Raw genomic sequence first — 23543 nt, 5'->3', positions numbered from 1 at the left:
CACCATAATTGCACCGGCCTCTTGCTGCCGCTTGTTTATGTCACGACTCTGACTAACAAGATGGATTTGCCAGTGAAAAAAAACAAGGAAATGGGCGTATCCATCTGCTTTGCAAGGTTAGCTGTCCCATTCATTACAGATCAACAACACTTGTGATGTAGCAGTAAACTACATAGCTAAAGCTCAACAAGCTCAGTTGTTCACCACTGGTGGAGCCAATGGATGACTTTGCCAAAGCCGGTCAGGACTGAAGAAGAGCAAAAACATCTTAACCACCAAGAAAATCTTTCAGCATCTTCTCTTTATAAAGAAACGTCCACTTATGATAAAACTGCTGCAGTAGCTGCATCCACTACAATCTCCTCACCAGTCATGGTTGTTTACAGGCTTGCAACTCAGCTTGTAGTAAAACTGAGCCCTGCCTTGTTCTCCTCAAATGATGCTGATTTGTATCATTCATTCTCAAACAAGGCACAAACATTTCAGCTTGAAGCTTTGTTGGATGGACAGACATGAAATCTGGCAAATTCATCTGCTTTTCATTTAAATGTCTGAGCCTTTTCAGGAGAACCCATGGGGCCTGCATGCCACATGAGAGAAGAGTTGACAGGTATTTTGGCCAAAGACCATTTAGTGCTTCAAGGAGTAGAATTTTAACGTCTACAGAAGCCAGTGCAGAGATCTGGGCGCTGGTGTAACATGTTGGTAAGGACTGAGGCAGTAGCGTTCTGGATGAGCTGCAGCTGTCATTGTTATTCTGAATTAATGACAGTAATTTCTCTGTCTTTATCTCTGCCCTCCATCAACCTGAGTCTACGTCTACTCAGGCTGAACAAATGAAAACACCTGAGAGGGCGTAAAGGTCCTTTAACACATCATAAAGTCTGGAGTAGACAGAGCTTGAGTACACTGTTACACCTCTGATCGATCTGCACAGAAATCCACTTTACACTTTAATCTAATCCCTCATGGTCCTGAGAAGCTTTTAAATCATGAGAGGAAGTCAGCAGAGTGAAAGAAGGCATGAAGGAAGAAAGAGAGAGACAGATTACAGGCTGGACAGGTGTGGGACAGTACTGGGACAAAAGCTGAGGTAACTGTCCACTACAAGATACAAAACCACCTGGAAAAGTTAATCACAGTGTTTAATCTGAGGAGTCCGTACTGAAGTTAATACAGAACTCTTTAAAATCATGTCATTATTGCAGGTGAATCTGCAGGATGTATACAGGCAGTTCATTGAACACCTGTTTAACAACTCATTAACATAATTGTCTAATCAGCCAATCACATAGCAGAAACCAGTGTAGACGTGATGAAGACGTGCTGCTGAAGTTCAAACTGTGCTGCAGAATGAAGGAGAAAGGTGGTTTAAGTGACTTTGAGCGGCCATGGCTGTTGGTGCCAGACAGACTAGTCTCAATATTTCACAAAGTGCTGACCTACTGGGATTTTTCAGGCACAACCGTCAAAACATTAGACCTTGAAGCAGATGGGACTGCAGCAGCAGAAGACCACGCTGGATGTCACACAGACTGACCAAAATTAGACAACAGAGGTGGAAAAACATTGCCTGGTCCGACAAGTCTTGTTTTCTTGTGCAACATTCAAATGATAGGGTTTGAATTTAGTGTAAAGGAATTATTGAAATTCAAGAGTAGTGGAATTCTATGGTAAACATTCATTGTGAGCAGACATATTTTGGTTTCGTACTTTCACTTTTTTTCTTAAAGGTTGTAAATGATTAATAAAGAGGGTAAACAGTAACCGGGCATCAAAAAGACCCAGAAAAGAGACTGTTGAGAGAAACAATGTTTTTCCCTTAAATTTCACATCAACACCCAACAATCATTTGAATCTCCAAGAATGTCTTAATTTGTAAAATAATTGTCTATGACTGAATGTAGATATGCACCAATATTATAATCCTGGGCTGATACCAGTGTTACTTCAAAGTAGTTCAAGAGTCCTAATGTGCGAATATTTTCTATTATGTTTGGAGATGAAAGCAAACCAGTTTTATCCAACAAGTGACTTCTTCTGCCCACCAACAACAAATAAAATCTCCTTTTTTGATTGACACAGGAAAACATCTGCTATTGGCAAGTCTGTTAATGCTGCATCATTTGCCAATGTTTGTGACAGGGTAGTACCAGCTAATACTGAAGCTAGACTGAGGCATCGCTAAGTGAACTATTTTATTGTACCATATGTTTTTTAATGAGAAGACAATACGACACTTAAAAGTTACAGTTTCCTTTTATTGGTAACAGCAAGCTGAGTCAAAGACTTCATCAACAGGATGAATGAAATGACAAAGGTCACATATCGAGATTATTCTGCCCTTTGGCCATTTCTTTACATTTACACAAAATTCTCAAATACCAAGTAATGTCACTTCATGGACATAGAGTTTATACTTTTTTCTCAACTATTATTAAGAGAACATTTAATCAACTTAATATATTTATTGTTGATTTATCTATCTTAAGGATGATTTTAAAAGCGCTATGTTTATTCAAGAATCCTCATGAAAATACTGTTACAAACTTAACAAATGAGATGCTTTTTAAAACTGTTCTATAGAAAAGTTCATGATCAGGCTTTCAACCTTTTTCCTATTTCATTGAAGCCAGAAAATAATTTCTTTATTGTTTTAAACTTGAAAGGCTTCTAAATCTGTTCAACTGCTCTTCAAATACAAAAAAGGGGAAAAAAACTACTAAAATGATGAACAGATATTAATGTTAATTAGCTTCAAAAGGCTAAAAAAATAAACTGCTTTACTGTGGAATGAAATAAACAAAGAATGATTTCTGCTCCCAGGTTTAAAAAATTAACATCCTAATAAATACAGAAAACATTTTGTGGAATGCATAAATTATATCTAAGGACAATTTCTGTAGATGCAGTGCTCAAGCAGCAACAAAAATGTTTTACAAGTAGCCTTGCTGGTGAAGTATTTCAGAATGTTAAGAGTAAGATTGCATTTTCTGGTATACCTATAAAAACTTGATATCATAATATGAGTCATGGTTGAATAATGAAAACAGGTCCACAGTTGATCAAAACAGTTTGATCATGCTCTCTCTGGACTTTCCGACTCCGACCCATTTCACTGGAAAGAAAAATAACAAATGAGATGTGAGCGACAGGTTTGGCAAAGTGAAAAACAGTTTGGCAGACGCATCTTTGCTAATGTTAAGTGCTTCTTTACGAACCTGGCACTTGCAGGAAGTTCTCGATGAAGCGAATGTAATTCTGGGCCTGTGAGGGCAGATCCTCGAAGCTCCTGGCAGCCTCGGTGCTGCAGCACCAGCCGGGCAGCGTCTCGTAATCCACCGACACCCGCGTCAAAACGTCCATGTTTGCTGCAACAGAGAAACACAACTCTTAGTGAGAACGAGATTCTATTGATTTATAGTGAGCAAAAAAGCAAAAGACTGCAGTCAAAACATGATGCTAAACATCTTTGTTACGTCTGCAAAAATGTTCCAGTTTTAATAAACTGTCTTCCTTTATTTGACTAAGATGATAGAAATATGTGGGGGAATCCATGCTCTTGTACAAGTCAAGAGCTGTGCTAATTTTGTTAACCATATATACTATTTGATGAATAATGTTTGTTATAGGGGTCAATGGATATTGTTTTCTTTAGGACTGACATTATTAGTTGAGAGAGAGTCTCTTGCGCTTCAGCCCCTCCAGGGTGGAGGTCGGTGCTCTCAGAGAAGACTGAGAAGACCAAATGTGGCGCCATTTAAAAGGGTAATAAACAGGCTTTCCAATGGTATAAGATTTATTGCCAAGAAGCATTGTTACAACAAAGAAATAATCTACCAAACACAAATTTCCGTACTTTTTGTGCTAAGTTTATTTGCTTGTTTAAAATAGTCCTGAACTGTGCTGCTAATACAAGATGGTATGGATACTGTCAGCTCAAAGTTGTTTGAATATGGGTTAAAGAGCATTATGGCAGCAATAGAGTAGTCATTACCTGGAGCTACAAAGGATACTTGTGGCATGCAGCTGTGTTACAGATAATACAGACTGATCAGGAAGGAATGCCTGAAGCGGTAAAAAATATATACTAGTTAACTGACTAGTTTTTCTGGTGCTGACTACTGATGATCAGACTGTTGACAGTTCAGCAGGCTAATGGCCCAAAACCCTTGTGAGAGTAGCTGCAGTGTCACAAGAGGCAGAGAGAGAGGCTGTGCTGCCATTCTGCTTCATTAGCTTAACAATTCAATTTACTCCATTTAGCCATATAAGCATTAGATTACCAGAGATAAATGCACCCTCACTTTTAGCAGAAAAGAGACTTTTAAAAATCCCCCAGGCTGTACCATTTCCTGCAACTAAATGCTGACCAAAGTGAAATAAGACCACAGGGAGCATAAAAGCTTTTTTTCCTTTTGCCTGGGAACAAATTTCTGAGGAGCTGCAATGAAAATAAAGATCCCTGCTCCCATGTCTGCTGTCAGTATGTTTCTGGCATTCAACTTTTAAGGCGAGATAGTTGGACCTGCCAGCTCAAACAGGTAATTTACTGTTTAGATTAGAGATTATGCAAGTAATAATACAGGTGCTCTAATAATACAAAAGATGATAATGCAGAGACTTTGAGCATTTGTAGCTGACCTTGTGAAATGCTATTTATTTATTGTTTTTTATAATAGGTTATTTAAAAAACTCCTGCAGTCATCAAACGTTGGCCCCTGCAAAATTTGTAAACTAAATGAAACATCAAACTACTGTAATGGGCACACCAAGAGCTCATCTCCAAGTATCTCATTGTGAACAACCTACCAGGGAAGCTTGGCAAAGGTTTTCCATCAACCTTATAGGCAATGCCCACTTTAATCTCAGGTAGCGTGTCCAAAATGTCCAGCTTCGTCAGGGCAATCCTGTTCAAATAAGAGTAGTTAACGGTATTAAAGGGCAGTCAGGGTAAATCATTATGTTCAAGTAAAAAAAAAAAAAAAAGAAAAAAAAATAGCAGAAGTATGTGTTTAAACAGGTGATAATAAGAGGACAATCTTGTTAAATGGTGTGATGTTCCTTACGCAGAGAAGCCATTGACCATGTGGGCATATCTGACCAGAATCAGGTCGAGCCAACCACAGCGCCTCCTCCTGCCTGTTGTCACACCAAACTCTCTCCCTCTGGATTGTAACAAATCCCCAGTCTCCTAAAAATATAGAGAATAAAGGAGAATGTCAGCTGTGAATCATAAAAGACAAAACAGCTGTGATAAAAATACAGCACTATTTATCTTCACATCATCTGCATAAGAACTAGGTAAATCCACTGTATGACTTTTTGCCTTGTTTTGTTACCTATACTTACGAAGAAATGATCAGTTAAGTACAACACATTTTCTAGTACCTCCAAATAAACCCACTCAGACGTGGATGAAACTTTCAAGCACAGCAACTCTCCTCTGCTGTCACCACTGAGCAGCTGCTGATGTGAAGTGTTGTAAAGAGCACATGGTTGGCACACTTCACCCCCCTGCTTTAAAGGTTTTCTCTAAGCAGACTGGACTGATGATGATGATGATGAACTAACGCAGTAGTAAACAAAATCCTGCCTCTGTAGCCTCAAAACTGAAGCTCAACACAACACCTGAAAACTGATAATGTTACTGAAGCCTGGGCATCTTTAGAAATGGCTGTTTCACATCTTTTTAACTCTCAGTTTTGTTTATTGAAATTTTAGCTACATTTATGTGATGAAGGAGGCAGCTGGGGACTTTTCAATGATAACACAGTTTGATTCCAGTAGAAAGAAATTACATTTATCTGGCAACATATCACCCAAAATGAAAAAAATAGTTTATTTTAGGATAGTTCAATCATAATGTGCTTCCTTGAATTTGTTTGAAAGGTGCTATATAAATAAAATTTGATTGATTGATTTTCAGGCACACTTCTTCATATAGAAGATGTAGGAAAAACTTATTTAAACACTAAAACATAAAACACTAACACACTTTTAGTGTTACTAAACACACTTTTTAAACATAAAACACTATTACTTTAGCCTAGAAGTGCCCAGGTTAGTCCCTTTGAAAGACATCTCTTTTCCAAGGGAGGCCTGGCCAAGAATAGCAGCAGCACACAGTTTCAACAACAAAAACTACTCATACTTAAAAATCATACTCATAAAGCACATAAAAAATATTTAAATGATCGACCATAACATTTCCAGACAGAAAGCCTGGATTTAAGATTATTTTCTGAGCATTTACAAATGTTTAAAAATCGAACTGTAAATTACTACAGGCAAATAGGCAGAAAATCTTTAAGCTTTCTTGTCCAATTCAAGTTGGACTTTTGGAACCAAAATGAACAATAAACAAAGTGTTTGGATAAACTCCTTCAAGACTGAAAGAGAGCAGAGGTTATCTAAATTTGCCCTGGCTGGCTTTACTAATGAAGATATACAGGTGCATCTCAAAAAGTTTTATCATCATCAAGTTATTTTTTGTTCCTGTGATTTAATTCAAGAAGTGAAATTTCCATATATTCTAGATTCATCTTTATAAAGTGAAACATTTCAGTACTCTTGTTGTTTTAACATTGATGATTATGGCTTACAGCTCATACAAAACAACAGCATCAGTCCAAAAAGGTTTTATAATATAGGAATGTTGACCTTCTGGAGAATTATGCTAATTTTTGCACTCAGTAATTGGTTGGAGCTGCTTTAACACGATGTACTGCATCTGTGCTACACAGCACTGAGCCAATCAGTCTGTGGCACTGTTGGGATAATATTAAGCCCAGGCTGCTTTGCTAGCATCCTTCGGCTTGCCTGCATTGTTGAGTCTGGTGTCTCTCATACTCTTCTTGACATTTCTCCAGAGATTCTGTGAGGTTCAGGTCAAGCCAGTTGGCTGGCCAGTCAAGCACAGTAATACCATGATCAGAAAAACAATTTCTGGTAGTTTATGCTTCAACGTTGTTCACTTCATTTCACCCCTTAAAGCTTTTTAACAGACTGGCTGGCAGCATTGACTCTGGACTTGCTGAAGCACAGTGGACCAACAGCAGCAGATAACATGGCACCCCAAACCATCTGAAAACACTGGACTTCAAGCGCCTTTGATTCTGAGCCCCTCTGATCTTCCTCCAGACTCTGGGACCTTGATTTCCATATAAATTCAAAATCTACTTTCATCTGAAAACAGGAATTTGGACCACTGAGCAATGGTCCAGGTCCTCTTCTCCATAGCTCAGGTAAGAATCTTTTGACATCTGTGGTGCAGGATTGGCTCAACACTAAGAACATGACACTTGTAGCCCAGGTCCTGGACCTGTCTCTGTGTGGTGGCTCTTGATACACCAAGTCCAGCCTTAGTCCACTCCTTGTGAAGCTCCCCTCAGTTCTTGAATCTGCTTTGTTTGACAACCCTCTGAAGGCTGAGCTCATTCCTGTTGCTTGTGCACATTTTCTTACTCTTCCCTCTTTCAGTCAACTTTCCATGAGTATGCTCTGATACCGCCTCTGAGAACAGCCTGGCCTTTCAGCTTATATGGCTTAGCCTCCTTGCAGAGTGCATCAATGATTGTCCTCTGGACAATAGTCAAGTCAGCAGTCTTCCTCACGATTGAGGTTGTTGGCACCAGAGAGAGAAAATGAAGGCTCCGAAAACTTTTTTAAATGGACTTTCCACAATATTGTTGTATTTTGAGATAGTGGATTTTTTATTTTTATGTTAGTGAGCTGTACGCTGTAATCAGCAAAATTAAAACAGAAAAGTACTGAAATATTTTACTTTATGTGAGATGAATCTAGAATATATGGAAATGTACATTTCTGAAACAAATCACAGGAAAAAAAATAACTTTCACAAAATATTCCAATTTTTTAAGATGCAATTATAATAATGAGCTAATGCATACTTAAATCTGTCAAGCTGACTTAATATGAAGTTCAACAGTAGGTAAGACAGCCACTGTTTAGGATCGATCTTAACAAATAATTAAACAGGTTGTTCAGCATATGAGGCATTGAGTGTAGGCGTCCATTTACAATTCATCACCATGCGCAAACAATGACTTATTACAACATTTCTGCATCTTTCATAAATAAGTCAATAACCTCTGATTATTTAGTGCAATTTCTACAGAGTCATTTGGTTTTGATTAGCATTTTTATTATTACTTCTGAGTGCTGGAACAATTCCTCACATTTCCAATGCCACCGTGTTTACATGAAACACACTGTCTGCTCCAACAGTGTTAATCAGACAACACCATCTCCTGTGACCAAGTGGAGTGTGCTGGCTCTACAACAAAAAACTGCTGCTGAGTGTCTGAGAGCCGATGTGATAAATTAAATCCTTTAATCACACCATTGACTACTGCTCAGCTTGATTACAAATCTGTAATTAGCAGGATCTTTTCCTGTCACACATTCAAAAACATGTTTTTTTTTTTCCAAAGAAGCGTGCTTCTACTCACATTGTCCTGCTCTGTTGGGAAAGCACCCACGCCCACCCGTGTGGTGTAGGCTTTGACGACACCGTATACTCGGCCAACGTGTGATGGAGGCACGCCCAGACCAGTGCACACACCTCCCACAGTGCAGTTAGAAGACGTGACAAAAGGATATGTCCCTGAATGGAGGAATATAAGTTATAACAACAAAGAAAACATTGACACTACTACAAAAATTATAACGCCACAAAATCAGTGTTTCTCACCGAAGTCAATATCCAGCAAAGCAGCGTTGGCTCCCTCCACCAGGATTTTCTTACTGGGTCCAGTAAGAGCTTTGTGCATGAAGTAAACCCCGTCAGTCACCAGAGGACGCAGCCTCTCTGCAAAGCCCTAAAAACAGAGACAGCAACAAACTTTAAGATCATCTCTAGATAAGTTGTTTGAAAATATGAATCAAAGTGTGTGAAAACTTCACTTTCACTTCATAAAAGTAATGAAAACACTGCAATTAATGCCTGGTACAGTACTCAAACAGTAGCTTTTTAAAACTACAAGTGAGAGGCAATGAACTATTCATTAATGATCTAGATTAATGATCACTTTTTCATTTTCACGTCAGATTCACTGTGTAAAAATTTAACTCATATGAGCACTAAGGCATTTATCACATTTTCATAAAAGACTAATGACAAACCAAAAGGTTTTTTTCCTTTTTTATTTCAGAAACTGTAGACCTCTAACACCAGACATTTTAAGCTGCCACAGCAGGAAAGCAAAACTGCTAATTACAACATAAATGAGGACTCTCTCCTACTCATTTGTCCTTAAAGGTCATAACAGGGAACCAAATAATGTAAAAACTGTGGTAGCTAAATTAAGTTTATTCAACTACATTCATTTCCTTCAGTTATACGTTAATATATGATATATGTTTACAAATAACAAAGTCTATCTAATAGGGGTGTAACAGTATTTGTCATAGTCCTGAACCATCATGGTTCAGGTTACTGTATCCCATGACAAATACATTGGAATGCTTTCTTCAGTCTGTGGTCTCAATGTAAAAAAAAAGGCAATCACAGACGACTGTATTACCCGCCAATGGAGGTGGCAGTAACGCTCTTAGGTGTTAGCTAACTGCTATTAAACAACCAACAAAGAAGAGGAAGAAGCAGGCAAAACACAACACACGAAGAAGTGAAGTCAGCTTCGGATGCAGTAGCAGAGAAGCATCAAGATCTGCCTACTTTTTCCTCCTCTTCCCAAATTCTTTACACAGGATATGAAGGCAGAGAGAGTCCAGGACTGGTCATGATTTGCACAACACACACGAAAGCCAGTGTTCTCTACCTCTACATGTCTGCGTAAAGCCTTTAATACGATGTTTGATAGCGGCTAACTAACAGCGTCAAGGCACACCATATAAATCCTAAAAGGATACCTTACAAAGGCTCTAAAATACACACTTTTTATATGCATCATTATGTTTTATAATCTTATCATTCTGAGGAGAAATTAGGCTATTCGTGTTTGTGTTGCTTTTGTCTTTTCTGTGTGTTTTTCCCTCCTTTTTCATGCCTTAAATTAAGGTACGAACCGAACCGTTGCCTCTGTGGACCGAACGCCCCTACTATCTAAATCAATGCAAAGTCATCTAGGGAAAAGAACAATGTAAAATGTAACTTTAATGCTGTTTCCTGGCTTCACATGGGAACCTGCCCTCACCTTCAGCTGCTGCAGCTCACTGTCAATGTCAACGTTCAGGTTTGGATACATCGTCAAGAAATGTTCTGCCAACATGCGAAACCTGCAGGTGTACAAAGTTTGTTTAGTTAGGCGAGGCACAGCTTTCTATGAAAATATTCACACTAAATTAGTCTTGCAGCAAGATGTACAAGACAAACAAGTTACAGAATTGCTTTCATGAAAGCAAGAGATCAGGAGTCGAACGTGTGTAACAGCTGGACGATGCCATCTGGTGGCAGACTAATAAATAGACGCAACAAATATTGTACTTTGGCAACACGAACTGTGGAAACCCTGATGTCTGTAACTTCTAACACAAGAAAAGCTCTGAAATTTTGACATTGACTCAAAACCTGTGAGGTTTAAATACAGCCAACCTTGAAAAGAACTGCTGGTTGTGGTAGGCAAAACCGCAACTTAACAGATTTAAACTATGAAAACTAAAGTGAAAACTCCTCAAAGTTTCATAATGTATACAATCACTTTATGTGCTTTCATCAGTCTTCAGAGCTCTCTCTCATAAAAGGCCACCACTGTTATGACAACATGGGAAAAAAGAATGAAAGGTAAGTAGATTTAAAAAAAAACTCACTTCTCCTCAAACACTTTAAAATCTGCCATGAGGTCACAGACACGCAGGCCGTTGCGAGCAGCTTTGGAGGAGTAGGCTGGGCCAATGCCCTTCTTGGTAGTTCCCAAACTGTAGAACAAATAATATCACATCATCGGTAAAAATGAATTAATACTTATTTCATATAAAATCAGCACTAAAAACTTCAGAAGAGTACACCACCAAAAGTTGAGATTTATAGTATTTTTCTTTAACTAATCAGACTTACTTTTTCCCTTCTTGTTGCTGTCTCTGCTGCTCCTGGATACCGTCGACAGCCTGGTGAAAGTTGAACACTGAAGACAGATAGAGGAGTAGAAGAATCAATAAGAGTACTTTTATAACTCAAAATATTAAGATGGGAAAAGTTTTACTCACCAATGTGGGCACGGTCAGAAATTTTCAATCTCTCCTCCCATCCTTGTAATCCTGAAGGACAACAGATCATACATCAGCATGACCAACCTTCTAAAAACATCTATACAGAGTCTTGTGTACTTATTTCTATTATATTTTATTTATGTATTTATTTTATACACTCTGGAGTACAAGGCACACAAAAAAACATATCCGAATTATGTGTCAGGGTGTGGTAGAAGCCTGCAAGTGGCTTACATGAAAATTACACCAAGAAGACATTTAGAGAGCTAAATAAAAGAAACAAAATATTACTATACATCAGACATCACATATAAAAACATTGAAATTTAGCTTAAAGACATGACAGAAATGTTACAAAAATAAACATGTAGATATTCAAGAAAAATAACAATTAAAAAGTTATTAGAGAGATGGATACCATTGCAATTTATGTTCTTATCATCAAACTGTTCTAAGGATTTTCTTTGAACAGTCGATGAAATAAAGGGATTTATCAAATATAAATACACATATTCATTCCATAACTTAACTCTACAAGCTCCTTTAATTGTATTCAGGGCAAAACTATCAGTGTGTGAAGGCCAAATTTACATTCAGTGACTTCTATTTAAAGCTCCTGAGTTTTGGTCATGCCATGAAATAGGCTGAAATAATGTGAATGTCCCTTAATGATCAAGAAAAGAAAACAAGTCTGTTAGATTCACTGTATTTCCTTTTAATGTCTGCCTTTACTGTAGCAGGGTGGGTGGTAGATGATATAATAGACTGCAGACTACAGTGAAATAAATTTTCCATTAAAAGAAGCATTATGAGAGCGATGCGTGGATTGTTAAAAGCAGGTAAGATGAGATTTCAAACAACTTGCATATCAGTGTGCAGGGGGGAAAAAAATCAGAAAAGCGATAGCAGAGGTCAACAGGCTTCTCCAAAATAAACACGAAGAAAAACTTCCTCACCAGAACTTCAATATTATCTGATAATATTTAAACTGTATCACAAAAGTAAATAAAACACAAATTAAAATCTTGACCTTCTCCCAAGATGAAGATATGCTAAATAAATATTTCCAGAGGTAAATAAATCATAGGTGACTTGTTACTAATCACCCTCCACTTACATAGGCCGATATACACACACAAACTGGATCCTGTGGGCCTGCACTAATAAAGAGATGCTGCCCATTAAAGAGCACTGTCTGGGCTGTTCAGGACTCAACGCCTTGATCAAAGGTTCTTCGGCAGCACTCAGGATGCGCGTCTTCAACAACAAGACCAATTTCAGACCAGGACTTCAACTGGCATACATCCATTCTGAACTCACGATCTAAGAGACTGAGCTACTGCTCCATTAATCTGAAGAACGTAAAAAGTGATTAACTAAACTTAGCACAAACAAAGGGAAATTTGTGTTTGAAAGGCTGTTTATTTCCCTTTCAAATGGCGCCACATTTGTTAGGAAAATACATTTGTGGGATGAGCAGCAGAGCTGAGTATGTGGGTTGTGTCCATGAAAAAGTCGGCAAACCTTCTCTGCCAATGCCAAACAGCTTATTCTGCCACTGACTCTTGTTTGGTTTTGTTGGTGGATTGGATCATTGAAGTCTGAAGAAACAAGACATATTCATTCAACAAACAGGATCCTCAGTAGTGTGTGAAAGAACCAAATGCAGCCACAATAGCCTGGTACCTCTTCCTCACGCTGGTCACACACTGCTGTGGGATGGCATCCCATTCTTAAAACAGCATTTGTCACAACACAGCCAACATGGCTGGGTTGGTCACTCTGGAAGAAACAGCATGCCCAAGCTGATCTCACGAGTGTTCAATGGGGTTGAGGTCAGGACGGCTGGCAGGCCAGTCCATCCTCTCCACTCCCAAATTCTGGAGGTAGTCTCTGCTAAACCCCGCTCTGTGCGCGTTGTCATCTTGGAGGATAGAGTTTGGACCAAGATTATTGAGATTTGGGAATGCCACTGGTTGTAAAATTTTATCTAGACATCTCTCTACAGTGAGATTGCCTCAATTGATAACAATCCTTGTTTTTCCAGTAAGGGAGATGCCGCCCCACACCATCACACTGCCTCCACCAAAAGATGTTACTTTATCTGTGCAGCAGTCAGCATCACATTCTCTGTGTCTTCTTCGCAATTTGACCCCAACTGCTGTAGGAAGAATACGGACTCTTGCACCTGGGGGTACCAGAAGCTCCAAAGCAGAATTAATAGCAACAGCAAAATACGCTGTTTGGCATTGCCAGGGAAGATTTGGACATTTTTTCATGGGCACAACCCACATACTCATCTCTCCTGCTCATCCCACAAATACATGTTCCTTACAAATGTGAGAGCCATGTAAAAGAAAATTAAACAGGTTTAAGATTTAATGCCAAAAAGCACTGTTGTAACAAAAAATAATCTAGCAAATGCAAATTTCCTTACTATTTTTGCTTAGTTTAAAAACTGTAACAGCAGCCATAACTGTGAGACAGAGAGCCAACATACGCATGAAACCAGGACCGGGCTCCTGACATTTAAGCTGCTAAGTTGATGTTTTTTTATCTTACATTTGTAACTGTGCTTTTTATACAGTTACATGTGAAAATGACTTTAATGAATAGATTCTTCTGACTGGGACTGATTTCTAATTGGGGCTGAAAGGTGGTGCAGGGGTTATAGCTGTTGCTATGCAGCAACATGGTTCTTGGTTTGAAACCTTGTCAGTCTGGGCCTTTCTGTGTCAAGTTTGCACGTTCTCTACATGCGTGTGTGGGCTATATCTGGCTACCTCCCACAGCCTGAAGATATGCTCGAGCTAATTGGTGACTCTAAATTGACCATAGGTGTGAGTGTGAGCGTGACTGGTGGTTTGTCTCTATGTGTTAGACCTGTTATTGACTGGCGACCAGTTCATGGTGTACCCTGCCTCTGCCCCAGTGACAGTTGGGATGGATGACCCTGAAGAGGATAAGCGCTATAGCTGATGGATGGATGTTTTTTAATTGAGACAATATACTGATACCACTTCATGCTGCTGACTTATCAAACTTTACCTTTGCCTTTCTGCAGGTTCTTCTCAGCCTCCTCAAACAGACCTGGCAGGTGTATCACCACTCCATTGCCTGACAAGAGTTTTTGAAAAAAAAAAAAAAAAAGGTTCTTGTATTAAACATTTCTTTTGAGTAACAGACTGCTAAGGTTTTCCCTTGGGTTTTATTCAGACAATAAGCTAGCCCTTGTACTTAATCAAGTGCCACTTTAATGCTTCCTCTTTCCACTCTTTGTGTTTAAAGGTACTTTAAATAACTTCAAAAAGGTGGAAATGGTAAAACAAGGAAACATTTTTAAACCCTGACTAAAATACCTGAACAGTCAGGCATCGCTGTTACATAATAGTCTATTTTTTACCTTTGGTTTAGACTTTTGTTACCCTTTGTGTAAATATGTACATATCATGTAAGAGTTTGCTTTAGTTTTCATATTGTATTCACACATAGCTAAACGTGGCACAGTTGTTGCATAAATCACCCTTCTTGGTTGTTTAATGTTAAGGATGATTATCAGAGGGGTTGTTTTACAGCCTGATCCAATGTTAACCCTATATAAGTGATAAAATGACACAGTAAACTGTCCTAAAATGGATTGACATCACTCTAGATAGCATGTAAAGCTATAGAAATAAGACTACTTTTACACCAGCAGTACCTAATAAACTGAGAACAATGTGTGTTTCAATCACATTTATCAAACTGAAGATCTCCACTACTTGACAACTGATAAGGCCATCTGCTGTGGCTTTGATATGGGTCACAAACAGTATTTATTGTTTTACTGTGGCTGTTATCTTCCCGCCAACTTCACATCTGACAAGAAAACTAACAGAGAAATGAATGATTAGGTACCAATGAAGGAGACAGCCTTCTTGTTGAGCACTCCGCTGGGCAGCAGGTGAAAATCATACTCCACTGAATCCACCACCACAGTGTGACCTGCGTTGTTTCCGCCCTGTAGACAGCATCAGAAATGCAAAAGTAGGTAACAGGCAGTTTAATCATGAGACAACAAAGAAAACTAGTAAAACGTAGGATTGTCAAGATACCATAACTTAAAACCATGAAAAATGACAAATGTTTAAAACCAAGCAACAAAACAAAAGCCTTAGCCTCAATTATTTTGTTCTTTATTGTTTTTTTACAACTAAAAATACAGAAAAACTCCTGCATGCTGTATAAACTACACAATAACAATGGCAATGTCTGTTTCTGTGCAATGCCTGCATTTTCTGATTTCATTCTTCTCCTATCAGCTATTTGGTGAAATATATGTTGTTTTTCATGAAGTTTAGGTACTTGTTTATACGAACGATTTTTTAAATATCAAGTGTATGGCTGTTTTCAAACACGTGGTATCAAAACAGGAACAAAGCGCTGTACTTTTGACACCCCTATAAGCATTCCTATCTGCGTTTCAGGGACAAATACTAAGCTCGAGAGAAAACACTGATCCAGTTGGTTTTGTTTATTGACATTGATAATTAAATTCCTTTAAAATGTCACTGTGTGGACTGCAGAGGCAGCGGAACAGCTGGCTAACTACGGGCGGTGAGGACCTTACATAACGCTAAATTCACAGGAAACAGTATGTGGAGGTCATGTGGAGGATATCGTGCATAATATGCTAACAAACCAGGTGTAAAAAAAAAACTAGAGAAACGGGTTAGCAGTTTTCTAGCATTAACTTAGCACTTCCACATCCGGGAGGTCAGACAAGGTTGTTGACGTCAGAGGAAGATCGTGAATATTTAATGGTCGCTAAACGCTTAGGACTTTACCAAACTGCCGTATTTCACTTCGAAGACGTTTTAATAACAAATAAGCAGTGTGGAAATTTGAGCTTGGGTATACATTTTAAAGTAAAATCATCAGAAAAGACATGTACCTGACACCTGCATACAATATCCGCATCCATAGCCAGCAAGTCCACAACTTTTCCTTTGCCCTCGTCGCCCCACTGCGCTCCGAGCACCACGGTCACTTTGTTCTGAGGCTCCCGCGGGACCCGAAGAGGAGACTCCAGCGAGCCGCTCTCCCGAGGCCGCTTAACGACCGGCTCCCCGTTTAAGGAGACGGTCTCCCGTCCGTTCACGTTAGCCATGGTGCTGCTGTCGGATGCCATGCTGCTGCCCTCCTTCTGCAAACCGGAATATCGTTTTACCGCGTTTCTCTGCGTCACGGGAAGTGCACGCGCGTAGCTTCGTCACAAGATGGCGGTGTTTCTTCTTCTGTCGGAATATGATTGCCGTAATTCATCTACCTTTTTTTTTATACAGTTTCCCACGGTTTCTAAGACGTATTTATCAAACTCCTCTTCCCCTTTCTCCAAACATTAGAAAAACAATTTCAAGCTATTTTTACAAAACATCTGTGGTCAAAATCAATCACATTAAACAGTTTTATCAGTGCCCAGAATCAGACTCTGTTCTCACAAATAAAGCAGTCAGAAGTCTGACACTTCAGTGTAGTCCTTAAACGCTTCATAGCCAAATAGAAAACACTGTGGTCAGTTTTCACTCCAGTGTTTATTTTTGAGACAGCAGTCAGAAAACAAGTTAATTATAGTTACAGAAGAACATGTGCATGCAGGATGAATTGTTTAATTTTGTACTCATCAGCTGTCAAATATGCTAAATTAAGATGGAAACAATAAAACAGATTTTTACATTTATTTTCAAATCAGCTTGACACTTCTATCTAATTAATACACGAACTATGACCCCATGAAGCTTTGGCTCTCACCAGTTGGGTTTTAATGCCTAAATCTAACCAGTCGGATTTTAATGCCTAAATCTAACCAGTTGGATTTAAACACCTAAACTGAAGCAGTCGGGTTTTAGTTGAAAACCGACAAAAGTTATAATAAAATTAACTGATGAAAATCAGACATCGCTTTTGAATTGTGGTTAAACAGAATCATTTAAACAACAAACAATCAAACAAACTAATGAAACTGGCCAGGACTAAAATGATGGTACCCTTAACTTAATAATTTGTTGCACAACCTTTTGAGGCAATCACTGCAATCAAGCGATTTCTGTAACTCTCAATGAGACTTCTGCACCTGTCCACAGGTATTTAGGCCCACTTCTCATGAGCAAACTGCTCCAGCTTTCTCGGGTTTGAAGGGTGTCTTCTCCAGACTGCATGTTTCAGCTCCTTCCACAGATGTCCAATAGGATTTAGATCAGGGCTTATAGACAACCACTTCAGTATAGTCCATTGTTTTGTTCTTAGGCATCCTTGGGTGTTTTTTAGCTGTGGGTTTAGGGTCATTATCTTGTTGGATGGCCCTTGTCTTGGGACTGAGATCAAGCTTTCTGACACTGAACAGCACGTTTCGCTCCAGAATGCCTTGATGGTCTTGAGATTTCAATGTCCCCTACACAGATTCAAGACACCCTGTGCCAGATGCAGCAAAGCAGCCCCAGAACAGAACCAAGTCTCCTCCACATTTCATAACTGGTAGAGTGTTCTTTTCATTGTATGCTTTATTTTTGTGTCTGTGAACATGGAGCTGCTCTGACTTGTTGAAAAGCTCCAGTTTTGTCTCATCTGTCCAAACAACATTCTGCCAGAAGTTTTGTGGCTTGTCAATATACATTTTGGCAAAATCCAGTCTCACTTTTTTATGATTTGGTTTCAGCAGTGGAGTCTTCCTCGGTCGTCTTCCATTAAGTCCACTTTGCATCAAACAGTGATGGACGGTGCGTTCTGACACTGGTGTACCTTGACCTTGGAGTTCACCTCTAATCTCTTTGGAAGTTTGGGCTCTTTGGTCACCATTCCTATTATCTGTCTCTTCAATATGTTACATTAGTTTATTTAAAACGATTCTGTTGAACCACAATCCAAAAGCAATTTCTGACTTCCATTAGTTATTTTTCAGTACATTTTTATGCATTATTATTTTTGTCAAATCAAATTACCTCCTTCGTCCATCAGATGTTGAGGACTGTTATATGTTGAGATGTTAAGGTGGCTGTTTTATCCACCAGGTGGCAGCAGATATTTTAACCATAAGAATACATGTAAGGCCTCTAATTAGATCATACTTTTTCAATGGCTGTATGATCCAGTCAACATTTGCATTTTATAAAACCAAGAGGACAAATTGCCTCATTGTGTACATAATGAGGTACAGGTTTAGTGGGGTGTATAGGAAATGCAGGTATGAGTGGCAAAAATAGGTGAAAAGTGGCCACAAAAAGGGCTAAATGTTGCAAAAATTGATCAAAATGGGCAAAAAATAAAATAGGGGCAAAAACTGCAAATAAAGGCAATGGAAATATACAGACAAAAATTAAATATTTAGTTAAGTTTGACAATTGAATTTGTGGGACTGTGGGACTAAACTGATTAATGCAATTTGCAACAGACATTTTCTGAGGTCAAAGTTTCCTTTTTCAAGGTTCTCTGGGGGAATAATTTTTCAAATGAAGACATAAAAGAGCCACGAATCATCACAACAGAGCCAGATGTGGCTCAAGAGCCATACATTAAGTATCACTGCTATAGAGGGAAAAATTACTAAATGTGGCTAAAACTATGGTCAAGACTTAAATTTAAAAAAGCTGTCAAAATTTACCCAGGAACTCTGGTATATTTGTAGTATTTAGTTTTCCAAGTTTGAAACATAGACTATGGAGAATAAGATGAAGTTACCTATAATGGGCAATGAATTTCAAGATAATAAAGGGTTGACTGTACAAAATATAAACAGAGGTCTGATACTGAAACCTGATGGAAATTGAACATACTTTCTAGTTGATTTATTGCATCATTAAACATTTCCCCAATGGGTTTATGGTCCCATGCGATAGCATCATCTTTTAATACAACATGATGTCACTTTAGTAAATTATTCTCCCATTTACAATCAAAGAGACAATAAAGTCGACTATGCTTTCAGGCATTGCTACCCACAATTTACTATATCTGTTGTGATAGAGTCTAAAATGCATATTAACCCTTCGTTCTTAATATTAGGCTTCAAAGGCTAGGATGATAAGATTAGAATTCAAGAAAGTTTTAAACAAAACCATTGCAGTAAGGATTTATGATTTCTATGAAGTACCTTTATCTGTCTCTCACTGTATTTATTATGAGGAACCACCAGTAAATACTGACAACAAATTCATGTGCCATATTGGTAACAGAACAGGGTTAGCGAGCCTGAAAAGAATTTTGTTTTAATAATTTCTTCTCATATTTTAAGCCCAGTGTGTCAATTTAGAAAATCAAAAGTGAAAGTGTGATGGCAGTATTGAATCCCTGATGATATTTTAGTTTTCTTTAAAAGCTGATTTTAATAAATGTCCTGTTACACAGCCTTTTGACACGTCACTTATCATGATCATATCAATTATGTTGGCATGTTTTAGTATCACTTTGAATGCTTTTTTATAATTAAAAATCTGAGTTTTGTTCAAGATTAAAGCAAATGGTCTCTAGTATAGCCCTCAAAACCATTTAATGCCATACATTGTTGACTTGTTCCATGAGGCTAATAGTAGTTCTAGCTCTTCATTATCTTTAACAATTTTATGATACCCCATTTCACACTTAAAGACCCTAAACTGTACCTCATTGATATGTTTGCTTAGCACAGAGGTTTCTGTATCATCGTTATTATGAAAACTGATCTAAGGTAACAAAAAGACAAACCATCCACTCACAAAGTAACACTTTAAGACTTTATTCACAGTAAAATACATCATTGAGAACCACAGTGATGATTGTAAGCACCTCAGAGGTCACATGACCTTGGCTGTAGACATTTTCATGAAACCAAAGCTTCCTTCTTGTTTTCTTTTATGTCTTTATAAGTTCACCTGTTCAGAGGGACAAACACAGCAGTGGCCTACAGAACTGACAGGCAGATGCTACAATCACTGGCTGTCAATTCATAGGTCATCACCTTGTGCCCCAGGGCTCCATAAGCTTTAAGTCGAACAGCAATCTCTCAGGGAAAATGAAATAGCTCAGAAAAAATATATAATTTTAGCACCAACTTCGTGTTGTGTTTGGCGTCTCTCTGCAGGTAGCAGCACCTCCACTGGAACACAAACAGCTTCCACATGGAGTTGCTGTTACATGCAGCCAGCGCCACACAGCTCCTCGCTCTCTAGGTGTCCTCCAAGTCTGACTGCAGTTAAACAAACCTTTGATGAGACCACACTTCCAGTTTCTTCAGATGGCCGGGTTGGTACTGTTGAAAGACCTGAGACGAAGAGAAAGAGAAGGAGCAGAAAGAAGCATCGAAATCAGTCTCAGGATTTGGACTCAGAGGGCGGCTGCTTTAGTACGTGAGGAGTCTCCACTTGCAAGTGACTTTGACCTGCTAATTTCCTCCTCCCTGTTTTATTGCCTGAAGTAGACGGCATCATTGCTCACGCTCTTCCAACAGCCCGGGCAAAGGGCCGAGACCTGGGTAGATAACACAGATTTTATGGCGGCTGTCAACATGAGGCTGCTTTTCAATATGTGAATATCAGGGTGTGTCTGAACTCTGTACCTGCAGGAGAACCATTTCCTGCTTACACTGATCATCATTACTACACAAAGTTTAGTTTTAAGTTTAATATTCTTTAAGTTTGAAGCTTATTTGGGTGTATTTATTAAATTCTGGGTAACATTTTGCTCTTTTTTTTCTCCTGCTTCAGTCAGCCTGCCCTCTACTATCTTTGTAGACTTTGCCTTGCAGTAAAACTCAGGGAAAAACAGAACAATAAAGTAATTACATGATTATCAGCTCTGTTATGGCGTCAATGCTTGTTCTTGGTTGATTTTACTGTCTTTAAGACCTAAATAAGACTGGATCCATTGTTGTTTAGCTCATCTAATGTTTAGAATTTAAACAGATTGATTTGAAAATATGTTTTATATAAAAAACGAGTCAAACAGACGAACATTTACATTCAAGAATGACAAATTGGATAAAAATGCATCATACTGAGCTTCTTTTGTCGTCTCATTCGTCTTACAATAAGCAATGTGCCTTTTTGCATGAGGACATTTCAGTGTAATAAAAACTATAACCACTCATTTCATGGTATTCTTGTAGCAAATGCTAGGTTATTTCCTTTCTCATTGCTCTGATCAGAATATTTGTTGCATTCAGTCTTCAGCCTTCAGTTTAAGAGTTCATACTCACCATTAGATGCAACATGGCCCTTTGGCTTTCACAGGACGAGGCCAAAGGTTTGCAGCAGAGAGTCAATACACAGTGGAGTGGAGTCGAGTCAGAGGGTGAAAAACAGAAAAACAGAAACAGACAAATAAAGAGAAATAGGGTGATAGTGGCATCGAGCTGCAGCTGTAAGAGAAGAATTTTGACGTATCATCTGCAATGATGATGGACGAAGCAATGGCAGCGAGGCAGAGCAGCCAGTTTAAGAGATCAGGACTTGGTGGAAGGTTAATTATTACACTTGCAGTAAATATTTAACAGGCCCAGCGCCCGGCCCCTCAGTCCAACATCCTGATTCCTCTCTGACTGACACAGAGGGAAGGGCCGCCACACGCACATCTCTATTGTCCCCTGCTTTAAATGTGTGTTCAATGCTTCATAGGGTTTGCAGGTAATACTCAGAAAAATGTGGTTTTACTGAGTATAACCTACCATGTCATACCTAATACTACTTATGCTCTTTAACTGCATTGTAAAATACACTTTCATGAGCCACCTCGAACACTCATGATAACTCTGTTTAAGGTTAAAGTTGTAAATGTGTGATGACACAAGCTAAAAATCAGCACGTGAGCCTAATATACACTATAACTGTCACATATACACACCTACACACTATTACCTGCTGATATGAAGCTCAAGGCTATGAAGCAATAACACAGGAAGAAGCAAAAGACCATGGCCTGAGAGTAAATGACAGCACAAGAAATGACTGATTGAAGTGTGTTTAAGAGGGTACAGGGTTCACTTTGATGCTTGAAAAGTGACAAATAGAAATTAAAGTGAGCAAACTGAGCGCAAAAAAATGCCTGATATCACCGAGGTAAATGTAAATGACCCTAAATGATGTAATTCTTTAACTTTAAGACTGTAAAAAAGACTTATGACATGTGACACAAAGTGATAGTAGTAAACCCAAACTGTAACAGTCAGACTTTTCCATTTTTGCACTGATTTAAAGGAGTTCCTTCTGTATCTCTTACCTTTTCCCTGTTGGGTTTCTGTAAGACATTTAATCCACCAAAAAAGTAAAATAAAGCCTGTTGTCAAATGTGTGTTAGTCACTCCAATAGCGGATTTTTTCATCTGCCATTAAAAACTCAGATTTGAACTTTATTTTTTATGTTGGTCCAAGAAATTATTTAAAAGACCATGGCAACAATTATACACAAAAGACTTATTTAGGGATGCTACCCCTCATTGAAATACTCTGTTGAAAATAAAGTGGTTTACATCACTGGCTCCAAAATAATATGCCCTGAGGCAAGTCGAAGTGTTCCTTCAGAATTTGTGCATACATACAGTGCTTAACAAATTTATCAGACCACCACCCAAAGTAAGGTTTATGCCACAGCTGCCCTAAATTAACAGCACTGGTAAAAATTGGTTAAAAAAAAAAAAAAAAAAAAGAAAAACATTTTTTATGTTTCTGCAATGGTTAATACACCAATATGTAGAAGCTCTTTAACCCAAATAATATTTTTAATGCTGAAATATAATTCTTACTGTTATCCATGAATTCGCTAATTTACTGATTTACAAAAAAAACCTGAAAAAATAGTAGAGCACATTATTATTTCTTGATTAATATGTCAAATTATAGTTATTTACTTGCATTCCTGAAGAGAAAAATGAGTTTTAGTGGTTGAATGTTATGCTTGATTCATTTCTGACTTCTCAGAGAAGCCCAATGAGCCGGCTTAAATTTGGGTATAAAAAGGTGAATTCAGTTTGAAATTCCTCATTCCTGTTCAAAATGGTAAAACATGGAGAGTTCACTGAAAATGAAAGAGTCCACATTAAAGCACTTCATGATGCTGGATGGTCTCTGAGACAAATATGACAGGTGGTCTAATAAATTTGTTTAGCACTGTACATACATTATCACAATGGAAATGAAAAGGGCACCTGCTGTGTGCCTTCTTCACTAAAGAAGTTGAAGATTCAAAGTTACATTTCTAGAAATCTTGGTTAAGATATATTTTTTTAATTATGATTATACCTATGATTATATTATGATTTAAAAATACCTACTACATCTAAAAAAACAGATTAATTATCATTTGATTGCTGGTTTCACAAAGGTACACAAGGGTAACTTTGCAAAGCAGAT

General features: G+C 38.3%; 1 protein-coding gene across 1 annotated transcript; it reads right to left on the bottom strand.

Annotated features, from left to right (window-relative positions):
• Nucleotides 1-2240: 2240 nt before the first annotated feature.
• adssl (adenylosuccinate synthase, like) lies at nucleotides 2241-16404 on the bottom strand. The gene is made up of 13 exons (XM_041801830.1): nucleotides 16124-16404; nucleotides 15088-15190; nucleotides 14239-14307; nucleotides 11188-11238; nucleotides 11039-11105; nucleotides 10792-10899; nucleotides 10179-10260; nucleotides 8717-8843; nucleotides 8475-8629; nucleotides 5070-5194; nucleotides 4813-4910; nucleotides 3222-3371; nucleotides 2241-3118 (listed from the first exon to the last, which is right to left on the bottom strand). Exons 1-13 carry the CDS (start codon nucleotides 16358-16360, stop codon nucleotides 3066-3068), a joined length of 1425 nt encoding a protein of 474 aa, XP_041657764.1. The 5' UTR covers nucleotides 16361-16404; the 3' UTR covers nucleotides 2241-3065.
• Nucleotides 16405-23543: the final 7139 nt, after the last annotated feature.

Source organism: Cheilinus undulatus, linkage group 12 (assembly GCF_018320785.1).
Source record: "Cheilinus undulatus linkage group 12, ASM1832078v1, whole genome shotgun sequence".
Classification (NCBI taxonomy): Eukaryota; Metazoa; Chordata; class Actinopteri; order Labriformes; family Labridae; genus Cheilinus; species Cheilinus undulatus.
The sequence above is the reverse complement of the archived record's forward strand: the minus strand, read 5'-3'. Positions and strand labels throughout refer to the sequence as shown.